We start from the raw sequence: 26,233 nt of genomic DNA on the forward strand, positions 1-26,233 counted from the left end.
TTGTTTTATATGTCTGTAAGTCTGTTTCTGTTTTGTAAATAAGTTCTTTTGTATTATTTTTTAGATTCCACATATGAATGATATAATATTTGTCTTTCTCTGTCTGACTTAACCTCACCTAGTATGGTAACCTCTAGGTCCATTCATGTTGCTGCAAATGGCATTCTTTTATTCTTTTCTATGGCTGAATAATATTCTAGTGTGTGTGTGTGTATACACACCACATCTTTATCCATTCATCTGTTGATGGACACTTAGGTTGCTTCCATGTCTTGGACTATTGTAAACACTGAGGTCCATGTATTTTTTTGAATTAGAGTTTTCATTTTTTCCAGATATGTACTCATGAGTGGGACTGATGGATCATATGGTAGCTCTATTTTTAGTTTTTTAAGGAACCTCCATACTGTTTCCCATAGTGGCTGCACCAATTTATACTCCCACCAATAGTGTAGGAGGGTTCCCATTTCTCCACACCCTCTCCATCATCTGTTATTAGACTTTTTGATGAATGGACCTTCTGTCCAGTGTAAGATGATACCTCGTTGTAGTTTTGATTTGCATTTCTTTGATAATTAGCAATATTGAGCATCTTTTCTTGTGCTTGTTGGCCATCTGTATGTCTTCTTTGGAGAAATGTCTATTTAGGTTTGTCGTAGTTATTTTAAACTCATTGCACAAACTTTTATGTACCCTTTCAAATGTAAGTTACTGTGTTAGGCTATGAAGAAGCCATGTAAGTGGTCCCTGCCATAAGTGATTCACAGTCCTAGGGGGAAAGAAATTTAAAAATGCTATTGCAAAATAATAAATGCCACGTGTTGGGTGAGCTCATGAGATATAGGAGTAAGACAGATACAAATAGAGGGATATCCCAATCAAGGGATAAAGTAGTGCTTAATTTGACTTCTTTAAAGACAAGAAAAGCCTTGGTCAAGTGAAAGATGGAGCTTATCACTAATCAGGAATTGATTTCCTTGTAGAGGGAAATGATAATGCAGTAGCTTGAAAGAGAGTGAATGCACTATGGTTTTAAAGAAGGGCAGGTAGCTATAAATGGTCATCCCCAATCATGTGATTTAAACGTATTGTCAAATGGGATGTTAGGATCTGGAATCCAGGGACATGTGGGAATAGTGGAGAGAAGATTAGGGAAAAGTTGGGGTGGTAGTGGAGAGAAAATACTCATTTATCCACCATGGAGCCATTTCGCCAGTGTGTAAGCTAGCTCAAGCTATGTGGGGGATTGCTTTTGGGAAATGCAGCCAGCGGTAGGGCTCTCAGTGATTTTGAGGTTTTTAGCAAAATTTGGAATCAAGCAAACAGGGATGGTGGTGGTGGTGATGATGATGATAATGATAATGATAATGATACAGATGCCAAAGTTGTTACATGTATTTTAAGGGTATCAGAGCTCATTTCAGGAAGTATGCATAATAGTTCAGAAACTGAACAAATGGATATCCGTCAGTAACTTCAAAGCAAAGAAGGGGAGAGGTGGAGAGGGAAGGGGGCGGTGAAAAGAGTGAAGGGGCTCAAAAAGTACAAACTTCTAGTTATAAAATTAAAAGTCATGGGGATGCAACGTATAGCATGGTGACTATAGTTAATGATAGACTATTGACTATTTGAAAGTTGCTGAGAGAGTAGATTTTTTTTTTCTTACCACTGTCAATAATATCTCATACACATCACTCACACACATTTCTCCTTATGTCTTCCTCAGAATATAATTATGTCACCATTTGAGTTAAATTCCCATTTAGTTTGTACTTAAATATTCCTTTTTAAATGTCTCAATACATTAAAATACCCTAGGTGTGTTGTCAGTTCCATAATCTTCTTTGTGATTGGCTTTCATGAAGCTGCTTCATGGGAACTGCTTCTTCTCTGATACAGAGCTATTAATAAATTCATGGGACATCCCCTTCATATGTACTCCCCTTCCTATCCACCGTATGCCTGAGCTCCACATAATGATAGTAGTCATCTCTATACCTGTCAGCACCTCACCACCCACCCCCCACACACGCAAAGCAGATTGCTGCTGCTTAAACAGCATAGTTAAATTCACAAACGTGAAGTGAGAGAAACCAGAAACAAGAGTACATTCTGTGTAGTTCCATTTATATAAAATTGAAAACTGGAAAAACTGATCTCTGTGAGAGAGAATAGTGGTTACCCCTGAGGAGGTATTTACTGGGAAGGGACATGATGGAGTCTCCTAGTGTGCTGAAAATCTTCTGTATTTTGACTTAAGTGGTGGGTAAACAAATACATAAATGTATAAAAATGTCTCATTTGTACACTCAAAATGAGTGCATTTTACTACATTCTATGCATGTCATACCTCCTTTTTAAAAAAGCCCTAGGATATCTGAAGAAATAGGTGGAATATGTCTTTCAGGTGACCCTATATAATTATTTTCTTCCATGTGCATTTGCTATAGATTTGGCCACAATCTAATCATTTCTGGTAAATTCTTATAATTTTAGCCCACTAGAATGTGAACAGAGTGTATCTTTTATTTGGTTTACTGCTGTATCTCCAACCCCTAGAGCATTGGCTTGGTATATGTGGTTTTTGTGAATATTTGTGGTTTTAATGAATTGAATCCATTGTTCCTTACTTCTTTATTTTACTCTCAGAATAAGTAAAATCTGCCTTATCTTCAAGGATATTTCCTTTTCCTCAGAACCTCATCCTTTTTCTTCAAACTTCCTTTGGAATCTTTCTCTTTCAGTTTTGTCCGGCTCTCTTAGCTGCTAAACAGATCTCACTTTACTGCCTTTTCACTCTTAGCTCAAAGCTTTGCTATACTGAGATAGATAATGTATTTCTTTGACCAAGTGCCCCTATCTAGTATCTCTGTATCTCTAGTATTTTCCTCAAACTGAGTTAGTTTTCAAAGTGAACACACCTGTGTAACTAGCAGAAGCACTGAATCAAGAAATAGAGCTTTACCCTAACACCCATTAAACTCCTCCTACACCTTTCCAAGTCATTATCCCCATGCCAGGGGTAACCACTGTTCAGTTTATATTACCATAGGTCATTTCTGTCTGTGTTTTAACTTTATGTGATCTATGTACTTTGTGTCTGGCTTCTTTTGCTTAATATTTTGTCAGATTCATGTCGAATTGTTGTATGTAGCTACAGTTTAGTTAATCTCATTACTTTATATCATTCAATTATGTGAATAAACCATAATTTTAGGTATCCATTCTATTACTGATTAGCATTTGGGTAGTTTTTATTTGAAGATAATTAAAACATTGTTCCTATGAACTTTCTTACAGATTTTTGTTGCACATATATGCACATTTCTTTCTACCAAAGTAGAATTGCTGAATCATAAGTTATGCTTTTATGGGTAAATCAGAAGTTACCTTTTATGATACTGCCAAATAGTTTTCCAAAGTGGTTGTCCAAAATTATACTTTTAACAATATATTAGCATTCTGAGTTACTCCAGGACAGCCATCTTGAATGTATTTTCTACAGTTACTAAAGCTTGGGTTTTTTTGGCATAATATCAAACTCATAGGCAATAAAAGGGAAGCTCAACTAAATATGAGTACATAACAATTACATTCTCCTTTTTTGATACAATCATCATATAAATTGGCAAAACTTGACAACAGTTTCAGTAACAGTTATGGCGGACCTAATCTGGTATTTAAATACATATTTATAAACCAAATTATAATCCAGTGGAAAACTGCATATAGGACATGAAAAAGAAATCCACAGTTGGAAAAATTAAAAAGAAGAAATACTCAATAAAAATTGCAAATAATAGTAAAACTAATTTCTATTGTTTGATACAAGTTTTACATGGATTATCCTATGTAGTTTCCATAAGGAGTATATTTTCTTTTTTTTCCCACGAGTTAGGAAATTAGCACAGAAAAATTAAGGTTATAGGTAAAGGTGTAGTAGAATCAGGATTTAGTCCCAGGTGGTGTAACTGTGAAGCCTGTAACCTTAACCACCATCCTGTGTGGTCTTAGCCTCCCTCATTATTAATGAAATGCAAATAAAATGATTTTTAAAACATAATCATCAGATTAGTCCCATTTTTAAAAAGTTCATTATATCTCAGAACCGATCACTTGTCAACATTTCCAAGGATCTTGTTGTAACCCAGGCCATATCATCTTTTACCTGGAAGAACTTCAGTAACTGTTTGTTAATCTCTCTGAATACATTCTTGACCATCTATACTATAGTCCATTCTCCAGAGAACAACCAAAGTGAAGATTTTAAAATGTGAGGCATTAACTTCTCCACTTAAAATCGCCTAATGGCTTCCCATTACACTTGGAATAAAATTCAGATTTCTTACTGTCCTTTACAGAACCCTTCATGGTATGCCTTCTGCCTGTGTCTTTATCATTATCTTGTGCTACACCCTCCCTCATTCACTGTCTTTCAGCTTTTTCCACACTTGCAATGGAGTTTATCCCTTCCTTGGAGGCTTTTGAACATGCTATTAAAGCTAGCAGAAAAGACTAAAGTTCCGACTCAGTTCCCTCTCACTCAGCCCTTTTGCTCTATTCAAATTTTAGGGAGGACAGTTTGCATTACTCAGCTTACTGATTCAGATATCAATGTCATGTAGAAGTACCCTCACATAGTGTTCAGCCAAATGTCTGGGCAACTTGTGAGCCAGTCAAGTTGACACATAAGAGTAACCATTGCACTATCTTATTTTATCTTACATATTCACTTGTTTATGTTTTCATTTATTTCCCCCAACTAGTATATACATCCCAAGAGGACCAGAACTTATATCGTTCTTACTGCTATATCCTTAGGCTCTAAACCAGTGCTGTGCACATTTCAGTAACTTATTGGCTAAAAAACCCATAACTCCAGGGCTCAATTAAGAATTATTTTCTCATTCTCTTCAGTGGCAGTTAATATTCATAATGAAAACTTCAACTACTATTAGACCCTCAAATTAGTCTTTGAGCTATCAAAAAAAGTTTCAATTAATTAATTCTCTTGTCCTATTGCTTTAACAAGTAGTGGAAATAGAAGAGTTGGGATTTAGGAGGTATTGCTAAGACTGAATGAAATGAACTTATTGACACATTGTACCTAGGTGTTGGAGTAGAAGTAGGAATGAAAACTTATTATTACAGTTCTGTTTTTGGAAAAAAGTGGTTAGTGTTGCCATTAACCAGGATAGAAAAAGTTAATAGCAAAAATTCCTGAATATTATGTTATTACACATAAATCTAATATGGAATAGGTAATGTTACCTGAAATAGTTAACTACCAGTGGCAAACTACTAATTGGATTCTAGGTAGTATATGATAATTAGAAAAGCAAAATTTTCTGTTAGAGAAGAGTATAGTTTTTCAGTCTATCAAAACATCCAAGATTCATTAAAGTTTAAATTTGTTAAAAGTTTTTTAAAAAGGAAAAGGCTATTCATTAATATCAGGTAAGATAAGATTCAAGACAGTAAGCTTTAAACAAAGAACAGTGCTTTAAAATGAAGAGTGCAGTAGATAATAGAGATAAATGGTTAAGACTACTTCTATACCAAATAAACTGCAGAAAATTTACTGTAATACTGTGAAAAATAAGAAGAAACATATCAGTAGGAAACTTTAATTGATCTGTGTTAGCTCATGATAGACACATAAGGTAGACAACAAAATAAACATAACTACCAATAACAATTTGACAGAGCTAATTGATTGTCGTGTTATAGCCTGGAAACAACATCCCTTTTTTAGATATGGAAAAACTAAAAGACTGACCATATATTAGGACTGAATGAAAGTAAATTTCAAAAGTACAAACTGTGCATGTTCCACAGTGCAATTAAATAGGAAGTTAATAATAAAAATTCAAAAAGAAGACACTCCCACATGGAAATTTTAAAACTAGCATAAGCAATTCAGATCAAGAGAGATTAAAAATTTATGTTACAGAACATCTAAGAAAGTAATGCACAGAAGAAAACCTACAGGCTGAATAATAATGTTAATAAATATAAATAAAATGAACAAAATATAGAGCTCTAGAAATTAGAAACAACATGAGAAAATAGAAGAAGGAATTGGTAAGAATAAAATTGAAGTCAGTGGGTTCACAAATTGAACCAATAAAGAGCTGCTTTTTCTTCCATCTCTCTGTCTTCTCTCATCCTTTTATTATTTTAAAATCTAAGAACAGAGAGGGAATAGAATAAACAACCACATACCGAATACCTGGAATTAGCATATTTTAATATTTTGTCATTTTTGCTTTGAGATTGTTTTTCAATAAATAATTAATTACAGATACTCTGTCCCCAGAGGCAATCACTCCCATGAATGTTATGTATATCAATAGAGTCCATGGTTTTACATTTTTACCACAGCAATTTGTGTATATACATATTATATAATGTTGCTCTGTGTTTTAGATTTCTAAGTAACTGGAAACATAATGGACTGACAGTTCTGCAACTCACTTTTCTTTACTCCATATTGTTTTCAAGACATATTCATGTTAATATGTGTTCCTGACTTTGTCTTTTTCCTTTGTTTTGTTTTTCCTTGTCAGTAGCACTCTATCTTAATCACCCTGTCTTTATTATAATAAATCTTGGTATTTGATAATGAAAACAAATCCTCCACCTTTGTTCTTTTTCAGCATTGCTGTAGCTCTTTATGGTGAATTGTATTTCCTTATAAATTTTAGAATTAGTCAATTTCCACAATTAAAACTACTGAGATTTTTGTTTTGAATTGAATTGCATTATGTTTACAAATATATCAACTGCAAATACGATTTTCATCATTTTGAATTCCCATGGCTGCTTTTATTCTTGCATTATTTCAAGTTCTGAATGTTCAGTGTAATGCTGAGTAAATATAGTGGCAGTCATCTCTGTTTCGTTCTTAGTCTTAGGAGTAATACCTTGAATGATTCACCACTAAGTATGATTATTTTGTGAGTTTTTTCTTAATATGCTTTCAAATAAAGGAGATTTCCTTTTATTCCTAGCCTGCTAAGAGGGTCTGTTATGAATTGGTATTAGTTGTGTCAAATAATTTTCTTATGTATATGATCTTGATCAAATAATTTTTCTTCTTTTTGAATTAATTTGGTTAATGAAAGTGATACATTTTTTATTGAAGTATAGTTGATTTACAATATTGTGTTGGTTTCAGGTGTACAGCAAAGTGATTCAGTTACATATATATTTTTTTCAGATTATTGTTCACTATAGGTTATTACAAGATATTGAATATAATTCCCTGTGCTTTACTAGAAACCCTTGTTGCTTATCTATTTTATGCATAGTAGTTTGTATGAGTTAATCCCATACTCCTAATTTGTCCCTCCCCTTCTCCATCCCCTCTTTGGTAACTGTAAGTTTGTTTTCTATGTCCATAAGTCTGGTTCTGTTTTGTGTATAGATTCATTTGTATTATTTTTTAGATTCCACATATAAGTGATACCATATAATATTTGTCTTTCTCTGTCTGACTTACTTCACTTAGTATTCTCTAGGTCTGTCCTTGTTGCTGCAAATGGCAATATTTCATTCTTTTTAGGGTTGAGTAATATTCCATTGTATATATATACACACATCTTCTTTATCCAGTCATCTGTCAGTGGGCATTTAGGTTGCTTTCATGTCATGGTTATTGTAAACAGTGCTGCTATGAACATTGGGGTGCATTTATCTTTTCAAATTAGAGTGTTCTCCACTTTAGTAAGAGTTTCTATGATAAATGGATGTTGAATGTTATCAAGTGCTTTTTCTGCATCTATTGAGATGATCGTGTGTTTTTGTCTTTTCTTTTATTGCTGTGGTGTATCACATTGATTGATTTGCATATGTTGTACCATCTTTGTGACCCTGGGATGAATCCAACTTAATCATGATGTATGATTTTTTTTAATGTTTCGTTGGATTTGGTTTGCTAGTATTTTGTTGAAAAATTTTGCATCTGTATTCATTAGCGATAACTGGTTTTTTTAGATTTCTTTTTTGTAGTGTCCTTATCTGGCTTTGGTAGCAGGGTAATGTTGGCCTGGTAAAAATGAGCTTGGGAGTGTTCCCTCCACTTCAGTGTTTTTTTTTTTTTTTTAATTTGAGAAAGATTGGCATCAATTCATTTTTAAATATTTGGCAGAATTCACCAGGGAAGCCATCTAGTCTTGGGCTTTTCTCTTTTTTTGGAAGGAGAGGAGGATTTTCTTTATTGGAAAATTTTGATTACTAATTCAGTCTCCTTACTCATACTGGTCTGGTCTGCTTTTCTGTTTCTTCATAATTCAGTCTTGGTAGGATTTATCCATTTCTTCTAGGTTATCCACTTTGTTAGCATAGTTCATAGTAGTCTCTCCTTTGTATCTGTGATATCAGTTGTAGTATCTCTTTCATTTCTGATTCTATTTGACTCTTCTCACTTTTTTTTATTTGTAGAGCTAAAGGTTTGTCAATTTTGTTTCTGGGTTTGTTTTGCTTTTTGGTTTGTGTGTGGGTTTTTTTTTTTTTCCCTTCCCCAAATCAGGTTGTATTTCATTGGTCTTTTCTGTTGTTTTTCTGGTCTATATCACTTATTTCTGCTCTGATCTTTATTATTTCCTTCCTTCTGTTAACTTTGGGCTCAGTTTTATTCTTGTTTTTCTAGTTTCTTAAGTGTAAAATTAGATGGTTTATTTGAGAGCTTTCTTTTTTCTTAATACAGGCATTCATCACTCTTGTAACTACTTTTGCTACATCTGTGTGTTTTGATTTGTTGTGTTTCTATTTTCATTTGTTTCAAGATATATTTTGATTTCCCTTGTGATTTCTTCTTTGACTCAGTGGTTGTTCAGGAGTTTGTTGTTTAATTTCCTTATATTTGAGAATTTTCCAGCTTTGCTCCTTTTATTGATTTCTAGTTTTATTCCATTGTGGTCAGAAATTACACTTGGTATGAACTGACTTTTCTTGTGTCCTATCATATGATCTATCCTAAGGAATGTTCTTTGTACACTTGAGAAGAGTATACTGCTGCTTTTGGGTGCTTTATTCTGTAGATGTCTGTTAGGGCCATACGGTCTAAAATGTAGTTCAAATCTAACATTTCCCTGTTTGACTTTCTGTTTGGATGATCTATCCATGGTTAAAAGTGGAGTATTGAAATCCCCTACTATTATTGTATTCCTGTCTATTTCTCCCTTTAGATCATTAGTATTTACTTATTTAATATATTTAAGCACTCTCATGTTGAGTACATATATGATTGTTATATCTTCTTGATAAATTGTCCCCTTTATTATTATGTAACACCTTTCTTTGTCTCTTGTTATAGTTTTTGATTTAAAGTATTTCATCTGATATGAATATAGCTAATCCTGGTGTCTCTTGGTTTCCACTTGCATGAATATCTTTTGCTATTCCTTCCCTTTGAGACTATGTATGTTCTTAAAGTGGAATTGAGTCCCTTTTAGGCAGCATATGGTTATTTTTTTTTTCAAATCCATCCAGCCACTCTGTGCCTTTTGATTGGAGGATTTAAATATTGATAGGTAAGGCCTTATTAATGATATCTTATTAACTTTTTTCTGGCTTATTGGAGTTCCCTTGTGCTTTTCTTTCTCTTGCTGCCTTCCTTTGTGAATTGATGATTTTCCATAGTGGTATGCTTCCATTCCCTTCTTTTTTTTGTTTGTGAATCTGTTATAGGTTCCGTTTTGTGGTTACCATGAATCTTACGTAAAACATCTTGTAGATAAGCCTGTGTTATGCTGATAATCACTTAACTTTGACTGCATGGAAATACTCAACCCTTTTACTCCTCCTCCCCTATTTTTACATTTTAGTTGTCTTAATTTACCTCTTTTTAATTGTGTTTTCATTAACAAATTACTGTAGTTGTAGTTTTTTAATACTCTCGTCATTTAACCTTTATACTAGAGTTAAGTGGTTAATACACCTCCATATTACAGTATTAGAGATTTTGGAATTTGACTCTATATGTACCTTTATCAGTGTGTTATATATTTTTATATGTTCTCATGCTATTAATTAGCACCCTTTCATTTTAGCTTGAAGAACTCTGTTTAGCATTTCTTGTAAGGTAGGTCTAGTGATGAACATCCTCAGTGTGTGTTTAAAAAGTCTTTATCTCTCCAGACATCTTTGGTGGATAGGGTGTTCATGTTTTGTGGAGTTTTTTTCTTTCAATACTTTGAATATATCATCCCATTCTCCCCTGGCTTAGAAAGTTTCTGCTAAAAAATCCATACTGAGTCTAATGGGGATTTTCTGCTTTTTTCTTGCTAATTTTAAGATTCTTTCTTTGCTTTGATTTTTGACATTATAAAGTGTCTTGCAGAGGATCTCTTTATATTTAGTTTGGTGACCTGTGAGCTTCATGAACTTGGATATCCAAATCTCTCTCCAGATTTGGGAAGTCCTCAGCTTTTACTTTATTGAATACAGTTTGTGCCTCTGTTCTCTCTCTATTCACATTTTGAGACTCCCAGAATGTGAATATTCTTTAAAGTCATGGAACCCCATAATTCATGTATGGTTTCTTCACTCTTTCATTCTTTCTTCTCCTTTGACTGGATAATTCAAAATTCTGATCTTTTAAGTCAGAGGTTCTTTCTTCTGCTTGATCTATTCTGATATTGATGTTCTCTTTTGCATTTTTTATTTCATTCACTGTGTTCTTCAGCTCCAGAATTTCTTTTTTTAAAAAAATTTAACAGTAATTCTTTATTTTCATCAAAGTTAGAGTTAACATTTACCACGTTGTTTCTTTTATTTTCCCAGAATTTTTCTTTGATTCTTTTTTATAATTTCTATCTCTTTGTTAAACTTTTCATTTTGTTTGTGTATTACTTTTCTTGGTTTGATTGAATTATATTTCTGTTTTCTTGTAGTTCATTGATTATCCTTAAAACAACTATTTTGAATTCTTTATTGAATGTCTTGAAAATCTCCATGTCTTTTGGATCAGCTATGGAAGATTATTGTGATCCTCTTGTGCTATTGTGTTTCCTTGATTATTCATGTTTCTTGAAGTTTTGCATTGCTGTCTTCACCTGCAGTCACCTCCTCCAGTCCTTGCTTACTGCCTCAGGAGAAAAGTATCTTCCATCAGCCCTATGGATTCTGAGACCTTCTCAGAACTTCTATGGATAAACCTGCTCTACTCTACTCTCTCCCTCTTATGGCAGGATTCTTAAGATTGTATGACTTCTCCCAATCCTGCAACACACGAGGCAGGTTGCTGAGAGCCTTCCTTTTGTTTCCCCCATTTTTTATATTCAGTATAAATTGGTACCCAAGATCCCTTTAACTCACAGTATTAAAGATATGTGCTTACTAGATGAATGAACATAAACTGACAGGCTGCTATTATGTTTTTTCGTTTAGACAATAACAAAACCAGGTAAAATTTATTTTATAGCCTCTTATCTTTGTGTACTCTCAGAACAAGTTTCAATATTTTTTGTCCAGAACATCTAAGATGGATGACTTCAGATTGAGTGGGAGTATGTTACAGGAAACAGTGACATTCAAAGATGTGGCTATTGACTTCACTCAGGAAGAGTGGCAGCAATTGGATCCTGCTCAGAGGAACCTGTACCGGAATGTGATGCTAGAAAACTATAACAACTTAATCACAGTGGGTAAGGGTAGTTTCCTGTACAACTCAAATTCTGGGAGTAAAGTACCCTTTTTTCTTCAGGTGTTTCTGAAATGTGTGGAACCAGAAACATTACACTTAAGTGTGGCCTTTAGATGCCTTTGTTCACATGATTGTGCATGCTGCAGCTTTCAGAGCAAAATGTCATCCTTGGTTATGTTTCAGAAGGCAGCATCCCCAGAAATCATACTTATCTTGTCCTTTAGGAAGCCAAATTTCCCTGGGCTAGCCTCAATTTTTGAATGATTCTTTGTTCCTAGTATTTATGCCCAGATCTTATGTCACTTCCCTTTGACAGGATGTCCATTCACCAAACCTGATGTGATTTTCAAGTTGGAGCAAGAAGAAGAACCATGGGTGGTGGAGGAAGAAGTGTTAAAGAGACATTGTCCAGGTTAGTGGGAGGGAACCATACAGATGAGTAGGGGCCAGAACCCTTTAATGGTTAATCTGTAAGTTGTTGATCTCCCTGAAATGTTCTTCAGTGGTATTTTTTTTAAGGCTGTACAATTTTATAATGACAATTGATGTGAATTCTTTATATACCTACAATGTCATTTCTAGATAACTTTCTTAAATTCTTTCCTCAAAGCTTCTTTTCTCAGAACCTGAAAGATCAGTCAGCTTTCTTACCTGTGTGCTAGATATCAGCATTTCCTAATTCATTCCAGTTTTACTTTGATAATCATTCTAGTATTAGCATCTTCAGTCTTCTGCCCACTGTTTTACATTGGATCCTTTCCTTTTGTGTTCAGATATTCATAGAACTGTAATTGAAAGTCAGTGCTGATTTTCTGCTACCTCTAATTTTCTGCTACCTCTCATTTTCTGCTACATTTGTCAGGTATATATACATGTGCTTGTTTGTGTGTGACATAGGTGTATACATATGTAAATATATATGCATACATACATATAGATGCACCCACATATATACATATACATGCATACACATACATACGTATATTTCTAACTTGATAGATATTGCAGTGTCTTTTTTCCCCTTCAAAGAGATTATAACAATTTATATTTCTACTAACAATTTCTGCAACATGGTTTATTTGCACTTCTTAAATCTTTGCCAATTTGATAAGTGAAAAATAACTTACTATGGTGTGAATTTGCATTTCCTTTATTATAAGTGAAGACAAGCATCTTTTCATATGTTTAAAATCTATCTATATTTCTTTCTTATGAGCAGTTTGGGTTTCATGCTCTTTTTTCTGTTGAATTCTTAATTTGTATGAACCCTTAACATGTTAAAGTGATCAGCCCTTTCTCTCTCATCTTTTTCTAGTTTTTTTCCTCCCGTTGTCATTGCTTTTTGAAGTACTTTTTGCAACTTGAGTTTAGAGTTCATAGAATCAAAATAACAATCTTTTCTTATAGGAGATTATCATATGGATTTTTTCCTTTTATGTATATGGTTGAATATTATTTACATATTTATTAATGCCTCATCCTCATTTTTGCTCTGAATTTAAATAATTATTCTAACTCAGCCTTTCAAGTCAGTGTTACACTAGTTTCATAAATAATATTTGGAAGGTTTCCTTCCTGTTCTAGAACATTTATATAACATTGGCATAAAACTCCCTTAAGATTTTTGTTTAAGGGGGCCAGCGTATAGGTTGGTGATAAGAGTGTGTGCTTAGCATGCATGAGGTCCTGGATTCAGTCCCTGGTACCTCCATTAAAAATAAATAAATAAACCTAATTACCCACCCCCCAAATAAAGTAATATTAGTAATAAAACAAACAAACATACAAAAAAGTCAAAAAATTTTGGTTTATCTTACCTGTTGAAGTTATGGATTTTGTGGATTATTTGGACCCTGTGGATTTTTGAGGGAAGTTTCTTTGACAGCTTTTTCCCATTTTTACTTTTATAACTTTTCTGTATAGGTGGTTATGTCTCTCTTGGCAATAGTTTTTGATAATAGGTTGTAATTTTCCAGAAAGCTATGCATTTAATCCTGATTTTCACAGAGTTGAAAAAGGTGATCGCCATGTATATTTAAATTTCCTCTGTATTCTGAAAAGTTTACTATTTATTGATGTTCCTGGACCATCTGTTATTTCTTTTGTTTTTATTTTTTGTTTTTGTAGGGGGTAGGTAATTAGGTGTTTGTTTTTATTTTATTTTATTTTGTTAATGGAGGTACTAGAGATTGAACCCAGGACCATGTGCATGCTAAGCATGCACTCTGTCACTAAGCTCTGCCCTCTCCACAGGGTCATCTGTTATATTTAACAGTTTGTTTCATCTGTATTTTCAAATCTGTTTATATAAAATTACTCATAGTATTGTCTTCTTCCTTATGTCTTCCATTAATTCTGAAACATTCCCAGCATCATCAGATATTGGCTCTCCTTCACTGGCTTAACACTCTACTTCTGAGACTCCTATTAGATAGATGCTTTTTATTTTTTCCTCAATATTTTTTAATTTCCTTTACTATTTTCTACCTCTGTACTCTGTGTTGCTTTCAGAGTGATTGCTTTAGATATATCTTCCAGTACTAATTCTCTTTTCAGTTGTGTTTATTCCTCTTTTACACTCATCCATGTTTTTTAGAAAATTTTAGGAGCATTTTTTATTTTTAGAAATTTTTGTTTTTCATTTTTGATGTTTTCTTTTTATGTGTTTCTGGCCTTTGTTAATAATTTCTGTGACTTCTTCAGCTTTGTGTTTTTATCCTTTACTTCTTTAAAAATACTGCTCTTTTATATCCTGTATCTGACAGTTACAGTGTCTTAAGTCCTCAGGTTTAAATATCTTGTTTTTGATGACTCACTTAATGTACTTGCTTCTTCACATGCTTGATGATTGCTGATTCTGAGTTTGAATTTTTTAAATCTTAATTTGCGATAATCTTATTGTCCTAAATTGGGTGTTGCTTTCTTCTGAAGATGATTTGCATGTGTTCCTGGTGGGTTCCAAGAGGCATTGCAAAGAGTATAAGCTGAACGTTCTTTGAAGGTCCTAGCTTTTTGTAGGAACGTCAGTTGAGCTTTATTGATGGCTCAAGGGTCTTACACTTTAGTTAACAGGGCTATTGTTTCCCTAGGTACTCAAGTCAGATCTATTGTCCAGGTTGCTTTCTTTTTTTTTTTTCAATTGAAGTATCATCAGTTACAATGTGTTCATTTCTGGTATACAGTATGATGTTTCAGTCATACATATATATTCTTTTTCATAGTCTTTTTTGTTGTACGTTACTACAAGATCTTGAATATAGTTCCTTGTGCTATACAGAAAAAATTTGGTTTTTTATCTATTTTATGTATAGTAGCCAGTATTTGCAAATTTCAAACTCCCAATTTATCCCTTCCCACCCACTTTTCCCCCAGTAACCTTAAATTTGTTTACTATGTCTGTGAGTCTGTTTCTGTTTTGTAGCCATGTTGCTTTCTAATTCTTTCTCTCAGACCTGGTTTTGGCTAATACTTGTTTTGTTTTTGTTTTGGTCATTTTTTTTGTGTATGCTGCTGGGGTGTGATTGGTGGAGAGTATTGTGGTGTTCTTGGAGATTTATGCTACTTCCGATAAGCCCAGTGATTCATTAGAATTTCTGCTTTATCCATTATCTTGTTTTGCAATATGAGGTTACCCTACTATAATTTTAATACTCAAAGTCCTTATGTAATTAATACCTCTCTCTCTCTCTCTCTGTCTTTCTTTCTCTCTCTCTCTTTTTCCCCCATTTGCATGGTGTTCCTTGTTTTGGGTTGTTTTATTTTTCTCTTTCATCTCTTTTCTTGATTCTGCTAGTTAATTTTTTAGCTTTTTTGTTTTCTCATTGTTTCTTCTTCATGGATTTATATTTCTGTTTTGAGCTCTTGATTCACAGCTAGTATTTTCATTAAGTTTATTCATTCATGGCAATACCTTTAGTCAGGGTATTCATTTACTATGTCTCATAATTGCTTTAGCTTGTATTTTTGGTTTGCTTTCTTTGTATCATGTTTCTTTTCTTTTTTCTCTTGTAACTTTTTGAGAGATCTGATTCCAGCACCTTCTCAGTTTTGAGTGAGGATAGTTCTTCCTTGACCTGATTTTTTTAAGAAAGATAATATTGGGGAAGGAGAAGGAGTGCTCTGATCTAAAGCAGGGATCCATAAACTATGACCTGTGGGTCAGCCACTTGTTTTTGTAAATAAAGTTTTGCAACACAGCCACACTCAGTTATTTACATCTTTTTTTTTAACTGTCAGTTTACTTTTTTTTTTTTTTTTAACTTTTTTTGTTTTGTTTTAATGGCGGTGCAGGGGATTGAACCCAGGACCTTGTACATGCTAAGCATGCACTCTACCAATGAGCTATACCCAACATTTACATCTTGACTTCTAATACTTTCAGATTACAGAGGCAAAGTTGAATAGTTGTGTCAAAGACTATATAGGACCCACAAAGCCTAAAATATTTACTATCTGATTTTAAAAAAAAGTTTGCCAACTCTTGACGGGTAGCAATGCATCTGTGCTTCATACTGAAGCTTTCTATTCTATGTGGTTGTGTGAACGTATGTTTAGGCTTTATTTCTTCTCATCCAAAAAGGAACTGCAGCTGCAAGTCTTCTCATACTCTGAATCTTACACTCTCACCCCAACAGACTTCTTCCTAAAAAAGATAGTATTTCAGAGTGTTTCCTTGTTTGGTTCTGGCTTCCTTAAGATACCTTGAGATAACAAGTCTCCTGTTATCAGCCTACACGCCCAAATTTCCATGTTGTAATCACGGGTTACTTAATTCTGCACTTCAAGGTGTAATATCCATTTTGACATTGTCAGCTGCTGGCTCTGCCCAGGATCAGCAAGAGCAGCTGTCTTCTCTTAGAATATTTCTTCCCCTGTTCCACCCTTCACTATATGTGTCAACAGTAACTCATTTATTCTACTTGGGGTTACAGCTGCCTCCTAGGATCACTGAAGAATCAATGACTGTTCATTCTTGTTTGTAAAGTAGAAAAGAGATCAGATACTTTTTCATTCCACCATCTTAAAACATGGAGTGTTTTTGCCACATTTGATATTTTGATCTTGTCCTTGCCTCACGTCTGCTTGGATAGTACCTTAAAGACCTGATCGTACCCTCTCCCTCCACATCTTTTACTTTATTGAATTTCCTTTTCCTTGAACTGAGATAATTCAAAAGCTTAAGCTTCGTATTCTGCCTCCTTTTCTACATTTATAATCTGCGACCAAGTCTCTTAACTTTACCTGCATTACAGCTTCACAAGACTTTTTCCTTTACTTTATTCTCAGTCTGGCAGAGAGGGAGAAGAATCTCCGTTTTCGTATCTTGGAGCTAAGCAGCAATTGGGGACTGGATGTCTCCCCTTATGGTACGGTGACTTTCACTTACTCTGTGTTGGAGCCAGTTCATTATCTCTGCATCCCTCTCCCTGGTGTCCGCGATGCTAGAGCCTTTCTGCTCATATTTCTCAAAAGAATGATCTCCTATCTTCTCTAGGGTGGAAGAGTGGTCTTTGTTAGTTTATACCTTTTTCTTTCTTTATTTTGTATTAGTGTGGTTTTGAGTAGTATCAGAGATAGATTCATGTTTTTATTAGACCATATTTAAGCTTAATTTCTCATTCTTTGTTTTATCCTCTGCTCAATACTTACTCCCTAGTCAGTCATGCTAGGGGGCTCTTCCAGTTTTATATTCTAACTCTTTTATCCAGTTTTTACCTTGCTATTGTTTATTCTCATTTTAGTTACTGTTCAGAACAATTTTATTTTTTCACTTTTTAAAATACATAACACATGCTAATAGTTCAAATTTTTTTAAGTACAAAAGGATATATATTGAAAAGTAATTTTTCTTCTCTTACCCATTTCTTCCTCTATGTTGGAAGCCCATAGTATCATTTTCCTTTGAGCTATTACTTACTTGTTTTTTCAAACATTTTTATTGAAACCACTTTAAGTTAATTAATTTGTGGATCACTATCATCTTTGCTGTCAGATGTTCTTTTCCAAGAATGTGGTATGCCTTTTGTCTTAGTTTCCTAGGGCTGCTGTAACAAAATAGAGGCTAGAAATACAAAATCAAGGTGTAAGCTGGCTGTGTTCCCTCTGAAACCTATAGGAGAAGGCTCTTTGCCTCTTTCAGCTTCTGGTATCCCTAGACATTCATTGGCTTGTGGCAGCATAACTGCACTCTGTGTCTGTATCTGTAGTGTTCTCCCTGTGTTTTTGTCTCTCCATGTGGCATTCTTTTTATAAGAACACCAGTCATATTAGATTAGGGGCTACTCCATGTGACCTCATCTTAATGTACTATGTCTGCAACGACCTTATTTTCAAATAACTTCATGGTCTGAGGTACTGGGGATTAAGACTTCAACATATATTTGATGGGGGCAAAAAATTCAACCCATAAAATTTCCATTTTTTTAAATCTTTGTGTGCATTTTAAAGTTTTGAAATAATTTTTGGACAGTTCTTATTAAATTTATTCCTAGATTTTTCATATATTTGTTATTGTAAGTGTAATCTTTTCTTATATTTTCTAAATAGTTGTTTGCATATATGAAGGTTATTGAAACTGAATATTAATTTTCTATACACAGTGAATTTAATTTCTTTTTATAATTTTTCAAGTGACTTTTGATTTTGCAAGTAAGCAGTTTCAGTGTTGACAAATAATGTTAATTTTACCTTTCCTTTCCAAATTATTATACCTCTGATTTCTCTTATTTAACACAGTACCCTGTACTATAATAATAGTGGTGACAGCACTCCTCTTTTTCTTATTCCTGACTTTAACTTAATGAATGCTTTGGGATTTTTCCCATTAAGTATGCTGTCAGTGGTTAAGTTGTACTGTGCTTTTTCTAATATGTGTCTGTCTAGTTCCATTTTATAAAGGTTTTTTTATGGAAAATAGATGTTGAGTTTTATTATCTTTTTAATATCTTTGGAAATATTTACTTTTTCACCTTTGACTTATTAATGTATTTACTTACAGTAATAGATTTTCCTAATATTGAAGCATACTTATATTCCTGGAAAAAAATCAATATATGTATGATATGCTTATATTTAATGTGCTTCTGGGTCACTTTTTTCTTCTGGGTCATTTTGATATATAGAATTTTTGCATTGATACTCATAAATGAAACTGGTGTATAGTTTGCATTTTTGGTTGTCATTTTTATCATTTATAATTATAAATATTAATTATTATTAATAATATCATTATTAATATTGTTTGTTTCACATAGCAAAAAATGGTAATTCTTTTTTCCTTTTGTAACATTTCACACCGCATTAATGGATGTCTCTTAGATGTTTCTTTAAATCCCAAAGTCAATATCTCTGGGCCTTTCTTATTTGTTTTGTTTTTAGGGGATTTCTTTTCATATTTTTCTTTTTATTTTGTTGACATTGGTCTATAGTTGTTTTCTACATCTTACAGTCAGTTTTGGTAATTTGCATTTTCCAGAAAATTATTTATGTCAGCCATTTTATAAAAGTGTATTTAAATAGAGTCCTGTAAAATACTTTTATGATTTTTTAGCTTCCCGTTTTTGTTTTTCTATCACTATTTCTTCTTACTTTATTTGTACATTCTGCATTCTCTGTTTTATTTTCCAACAGTTTGTTTTTTTCTTTCAGATCCCATTTAGAAGCAATCAAAGCTATTTGTATTCTTAAGTATCTGACTCTACTCATATTTCTTTTCCTAGAATTTCGTAAAGCTTAAGAAATAGATATAGGTACCTCAAATTTGATTAATAGGAAACTAGGCCATAAGCCAAAAATCAATCCCAAACATAATTTTTTTGAAATTTTTTGATATAATATTGGAAAAACTTACAAGTGATATTTATTTGCAATCTGTTTTAGGAGAAATATGGGGAATTGATGAGCATCAGAAAATCCAGGACAGACTTTTGACACAACTTGAAGGTAAATTCACAAAAACACTGACTGAAGAAAAAGTCAATGCATGTCATAAGAAATTTGCAAATGCATTTCCTCCAGACTCAGACTTTTTCCCTTCCAGTCACAATCTCTATGAATATGACTTATTTGGAAAGTATTTCGACTATCATAATAATGAGAGAATCCTTATAAGAAAAGAAAATTGTGAATATAATGAGCCTATGAAATCATTTGGCAGTACATTATCCCATTTTGTAGTAACCCCTTTTAAGTGTAATCATTGTGGAAAAGGTTTCGATCAAACCTTGGACCTCATCAGACACCTGAGAATTCATACTGGAGAGAAACCCTATGAATGTAAAAAATGTAGAAAAGCCTTCAGCCACAAGGAAAAACTCATTAAACATCATAAAATTCACAGTAGAGAGCAGTCTTATGAATGTAATGAATGTGGGAAAGCTTTCATTAAAATGTCAAATCTCATTAGACATCAAAGAATCCATACTGGAGAGAAACCTTATGCATGTAAGGAATGTGGGAAATCCTTCAGCCAGAAATCAAATCTCATTGATCACGAAAAAATTCATACTGGAGAGAAACCTTATGAATGTAATGAGTGTGGAAAAGCATTCAGCCAGAAGCAAAGCCTCATTGCACATCAGAAAGTTCATACTGGTGAGAAACCTTATGCATGTAATGAATGTGGTAAAGCCTTCCCTCGAATAGCATCTCTTGCTCTTCATATGAGAAGTCATACAGGAGAGAAACCTTATAAATGTGATAAATGTGGAAAAGCCTTCTCTCAGTTTTCCATGCTTATTATACATGTAAGAATTCATACAGGTGAGAAACCCTATGAATGCAATGAATGTGGAAAATCCTTCTCTCAAAGCTCAGCCCTTACTGTACATATGAGAAGTCATACTGGTGAGAAACCTTATGAATGCAAGGAATGTAGAAAAGCCTTCAGCCACAAGAAGAACTTCATTACACATCAGAAGATTCATACTAGAGAGAAACCTTATGAATGTAATGAATGTGGGAAAGCTTTCATTCAGATGTCAAATCTCGTTAGACACCAGAGAATTCACACTGGAGAAAAACCTTATGTATGTAAGGAATGTGGCAAAGCCTTTAGCCAGAAATCAAATCTCATTGCTCATGAAAAAATTCATTCTGGAGAGAAACCCTATGAATGTAATGAATGTGGTAAAGCCTTCAGCCAAAAGCAAAACTTTATTACGCATCAGAAAGTTCACACTGGAGAGAAACCTTATGATTGTAATGAATGTGGTAAAGCCTTCTCTCAAATTGCTTCCCTTACTCTTCATCTGAGAAGTCACACAGGGGAAAAGCCTTATGAATGTGATAAATGTGGGAAAGCCTTCTCTCAGTGCTCATTGCTTAACTTACATATGAGAAGTCATACAGGTGAGAAGCCCTATGTATGTAATGAATGTGGGAAAGCTTTCTCTCAAAGAACTTCGCTTATTGTGCACATGAGAGGTCATACAGGTGAGAAACCTTATGAATGTAATAAGTGTGGAAAAGCCTTCTCCCAAAGCTCCTCCCTTACTATACATATACGAGGTCATACAGGTGAGAAACCCTTTGACTGTAGTAAATGTGGAAAAGCCTTTTCTCAAATCTCATCTCTTACACTTCATATGAGAAAACATACAGGTGAGAAGCCTTATCATTGTAATGAGTGTGGTAAGGCTTTCAGCCAGAAGTCACACCTTGTTAGACACCAGAGAATTCATACTCATTAGAAATAGAAACCCTGTGAATCTCATGAATATGGAAAAGCCTTCAGAAGGAATTAGCACCTCCTTGTGCATTATGTAATTGGATCTAGAGCAGAAAACTGTGAATGTGGGAAAGCCTTTTGAAGAAGTCACACATTTGTGAAACATGAGAATCTTACCAAGGTGACAAATTGTATTGTGAAAAGATGATCATCAAAAATCTTCAGCAGACATCTTACCTAATGATAACATTTACCCAGCATTCTCATTAATATCTGAAACAGGATATTTGCTATTAGTATGTCTACATGCTACTTGAGCTTCTAGCCAATATCTTAAGCAAGAAAAAGAAGATTGGAGAAAAAAAGAAACTATAAAAATAACCTTTTATATGAGAATAGTTAATTAGAAAATGTTGATATAAAATATCTAAGAATAAATAATGAATTATAAGACATATAAAGTTACACAACATTTTGAAGGGCACAAAAGAACACCTGAAAATTTGAGAAAAATAGCATTGTCTGAAAAGACTTGAGATTGTAAAAATATATATATATATATATAAAATTTCTCACAAATCTCTATGTTTAAAGTACATCCACTCAAAATTTTTACCAGTTATATTTTAAAAATTTCACAAACTGAATCAAAATTTTACATAGGGAGTTAAAGGACCACTAATGGCTTAAAAAAATGTGAAAGCAAAAGAAAAGACAGACTACTAGATATCATCATATATTTATTTAAAGCTGCTGCCACTTGAACAGTGTGTTCTTGATGAGTAAATAAATCAGTGGAAACAAACTGGGGACTGGAGGAAGGAGATACAGGAATTATGTGTACTATAGTGTTATTGAAACCACTGGGAAAAGGATGGCCTATTCAATAAATGGAAGATTCAACAAAAAATGTTAGCTCTCTACTTTATACCATATACAAAAATAAAACCCAAACAGATTGAAGACAATATAAAATACAAAATTTTATAACTATGATAAAATAGAATAGACTATATTTCTTACTTTAGAGTGACAGGACTTCTTTAAAAACACATAAATACGGAACATTCAATTCTATTTTGGTGTATTGGCTTTAGAAGCACCACATTTGTGCACAGAGATACATGTATCTCGCTGTGTTCGCTGCATCATGGTTTGTATTTACTTTAAATTGGACAGAACAAACATTTCCATTAGTAGAGAGATAGGTCAATACAAGATGATTATTTCTATGAAAACACCACAAAGATACAAATTTGATATATCACTACATTGATACATAATATTGAGAGAAAAAAGCAAATGTACAATGAAGCATGGTGTAACAGTTCTATAAATTTAATATAACAGTGCAAAGTACAGTACTGTGTATTGATCTTGAATACATATGTGACATTGGTTGACTTTTAGGCATTGGAAGGAGTTTTATTTATCTGTAATATTTCTTTAATAAAGAATGAAAGTGGATATGGCAGCAGTAACAAGTCTGGTTGTCAAAATTATGTTGTGGTTTTTTGAAAAAATTCTTTATTGTTTCTCTAAAATAAGAAATAGGTAGAAAAAACCTGTACCTATAGAAACAATTTTTAAATAGATTGTTACTTTGATCAGATACTAACATTTACAGAAAATTATCTTTAATAATACATAAACCAAACCTGAATTAAATAATACTCTCGCTTCATAATGTTAATTAGGATAATACAATTAGGATAATACAAATCAGAAGCGTATAACATTTGTTTGAGGTCAATTTTTAGATTTCTCACTTTTATCTCGAACACAAGTTCCTCCCTATTTGAAAGCAGTGAAGAAACAAAAGAAATACTCAATTGTTGAGATAACTGACTCTCCATTTGGGAAAAAAAAAAATCACCTGCATTTGGGTTGGTTTTAAATTGAGGGAAAGCGACCATTCATACTGTAAAATGTTATTAATGTTCTAACATATCAAGCCAATGGACAGTTTCCTGTATTAGAGCAGAAGCAATTCCAGTGTATTTCAACAAATATTTCTTTGGTTTCTGGATCCTTAAATGGAGATACAGATGCTGGTAATTTTATGTGTGTCAGGTAAGAGACCAGCATATGTGAAAGTTCATATCTTCCTGTACCACAGCTGTTTTGTATTCAGGCCTTTCAAATATTCATAGTACTCAAAGTTCTTTTTCTGTGAAAAGCCCACTCATGTATTTTGTCTATTTTTTTCTCTACTAGGACTTTAAGAAAATATTTTTATTTAGAAATAATTACAGATTTATAGAAAGTTGAAGAAATAGTACTATAGTACTATTCAGTTTGTGTACCCATATCCAGTTTCCCCTAATGGTAACATTTTACATAACTACAGTAAACATCAAATTTGACACTGGCGATCAACAGACTTTACCAGAGTTCACTGATTTTATATGCACTTGTGTATGTGTGTCTGTGTAGTTCTATTCAGTTTTATCTAGTGTAACTTTGTATAACTACCACCACAATCAAAATACAGAACTTGCAACACTATGGTACCTTGTTCTATCCCTTTATGATCACACCCATCCTTGTTTCATCCCCTTGCTCCCCACTCCTAGTCCCTGCCAACTACTACTCTTCTCCATAATTTTGTCATTATCAGGAGTGTTCTTTAAATGGAATCACTATATAACCTTTTAAGACTGGCTTTTTTTCCCCCACTAAACATGATTCCCTTGAGATCAAACCCAGTTGTTGTAGGTACAGTTTGTTCTTTTTTGAGTAATTTCTGAATAATTTTTTGTGGTATGGATATACCATGATTCTTTAAATATTCAGCCATTGAAAGACATTTGGATTCTTTTCAGTTTTTGGCTATTACAAATCTGCTATGAACATTCTCTGCCATTTTATTGGTTGTTTTGTTTGTTCCATTTTTTGTTCCTCTGTTTCACTTGCTGTGGGTTACAATGAGCATTTTTTAGAATTCTACTTTATCTAGAGTTAGTAAGTACATCTCTTTGTATAATTTTTAGAAATTGCTCCAGGTATTAAATTATGCTTATATAACTCATCAAAGTCTATTTCTTCAAGTTCACTGATACGTTCCTCTGTCCCCTCTATTATGCTCTTGAGTACATCCATTGAGTCTTTTGGTTACTGTTTTTTTAGTTTAAAATATTCCTATTTGTTCTTTATATTCTCCCTTTCTTTGCTAAAATTTTCTGTTTTTTAAATTTAAGTATGTACATGATTTGTTCACTGAAGCATTTATGTGACTGCTGTTTTAAATTTCTATGACTGATATGATGACTGATTTTCAATTCTTTTCTGGATATTTTGGGTGTTGTGTTGTGAGACTCTAGATCTTATTTAACCTTCCTTTTTGCAGGCAATCACTCTGTTTAGGTGTAGCCTGAAGGTCCAGGTTGGGATGGATGTTCAGCTCCCTGCTGGGCCCCAGACTCCACCCAAGCAAAAGAGGAGCACTAACACCCACCTCATTTTCAGTGGGTCAGGGTGGAAGTTAAGCTCTCCATCAAACCCAGCTAAAACAGCTGGGAAGGATGAAGGAGGGGAAAGAGTGTTGGCTAGCGCCACCTTGTGGCTAGAATTCGTTCTGTGGGGATGGAAGTCCAGCTCTCCATTGTGCCCTGATAACATGGAAGAGAGTGAGAAGCTGGTTGTTGAACAGCACTACCTGGAACTACCTGGCTCTACCTCATTGCTTTTGGGCCAGCATGGAAATTCATCCCGCCTGACACTACCCGGTTGGTGAGGCAGAAGGCAAACTTACCTCACTGCCACTGGGTGTGACCCTAATGGGTCATTAATTTTTTAATTTTTAGTGCTATAATACATTCTGGATACAAAACCTTTGTCAAATACTTAACATTATAAAAATACCAGGGTTTTGGATGCATAAATATTTTGAAGTTTAATGTGGATATTACCTACTCTGTGATACATTTTGAGTTAATTTTTTTTTGTAAAGTGTAAGATTTAGGTCAAGGTTCATTTTTTTTTTGCCTATGATGTCTAATTGTTTCAACACTTTGTTGAAAAAAAATCCTATTCAGTTGTTTTTGCACTTCTGTGAAAGATCAGGTGGCCTACTCATGTGAGTCTATTTCTGAACTCTTCTGTTCCATTGATTTATGTCTCTCTCCTTCTACAAATACCGCATTCTTGATTACTGTTGTTAAATAGTGATTCTTCTCTTATCCTTTTTCAAAATTGCTTTATCCTAATTTCTTGGCTTTTCTGTATACTTTGGATTTGTCTGGGTTTTTTTCCCCCCCAGAAATTGTGCTTAGATTTTTATAGGAATTGCATTATACCTTTATATCATGGGAGAAAACTGAAATTTTTACTGATTGAGACTTCTAATTCATAAGCACAATATGTCTCTGCACTTATTTAGATCTTTGATTTCTTTCGTCACTGTTTTCTGGCTTTCAGCTTCTTTACACATATTGTTAGACATAAACCTAAGTTTTTCAGTGGTGGGAGAGGGCTATTTTTATTTGTAGATTCCTTTTCATTCTTTATGTAGAAAAGTCCTCAAATAAGGACAGGCTTTTTTGGTTGCTATTGTTCTTTCCATTCGGTATACCTTCTGTATACTTTTCTGGTCTTATTTCACTGGCTGCACCTTCCGGTATGAAAGGCTCAAGAGAGAGGGGACCATTGCCTTCTTCCTAATCTTAGGATGTTTTCCTTTTTCCTCTGGGATAAATGGGCAGTTGACTTCTGGAATGGGATTTTAAAGCTGAATACTTGAAAAAAGTTAAGTGTTCATCAAAGGCCAAAATAAAAGAGAGGAGACAACAAAAACAGATGGAGACCTAATATTAAATAGACAAACGAGATTGGCCTATTACTGGAGTTGTCACCTGTACAGAGAAAACTCCACTGTCTTCCTTGAAGTGATCTAAATTTCAAATAACCTAACTTAG

General features: G+C 33.6%; 1 protein-coding gene across 1 annotated transcript in view; it reads left to right on the forward strand.

The window, feature by feature from the left end:
* The window catches only part of ZNF569 (zinc finger protein 569), a 34,719-nt gene extending 11,900 nt beyond the window's left edge, over positions 1-22,819 (forward strand). The window contains exons 3-5 of the mRNA XM_074371115.1: positions 11,479-11,651; positions 11,967-12,062; positions 19,529-22,819. Coding sequence (XP_074227216.1) covers positions 11,479-11,651; positions 11,967-12,062; positions 19,529-21,339 — 2,080 coding nt within the window. The 3' untranslated portion in view covers positions 21,340-22,819. The remainder of the gene's footprint in view (positions 1-11,478; positions 11,652-11,966; positions 12,063-19,528) is intronic.
* The last annotated feature ends 3,414 nt before the right edge of the window (positions 22,820-26,233 follow it).

Source organism: Camelus bactrianus, chromosome 9 (assembly GCF_048773025.1).
Source record: "Camelus bactrianus isolate YW-2024 breed Bactrian camel chromosome 9, ASM4877302v1, whole genome shotgun sequence".
NCBI classification, from domain to species: Eukaryota; Metazoa; Chordata; class Mammalia; order Artiodactyla; family Camelidae; genus Camelus; species Camelus bactrianus.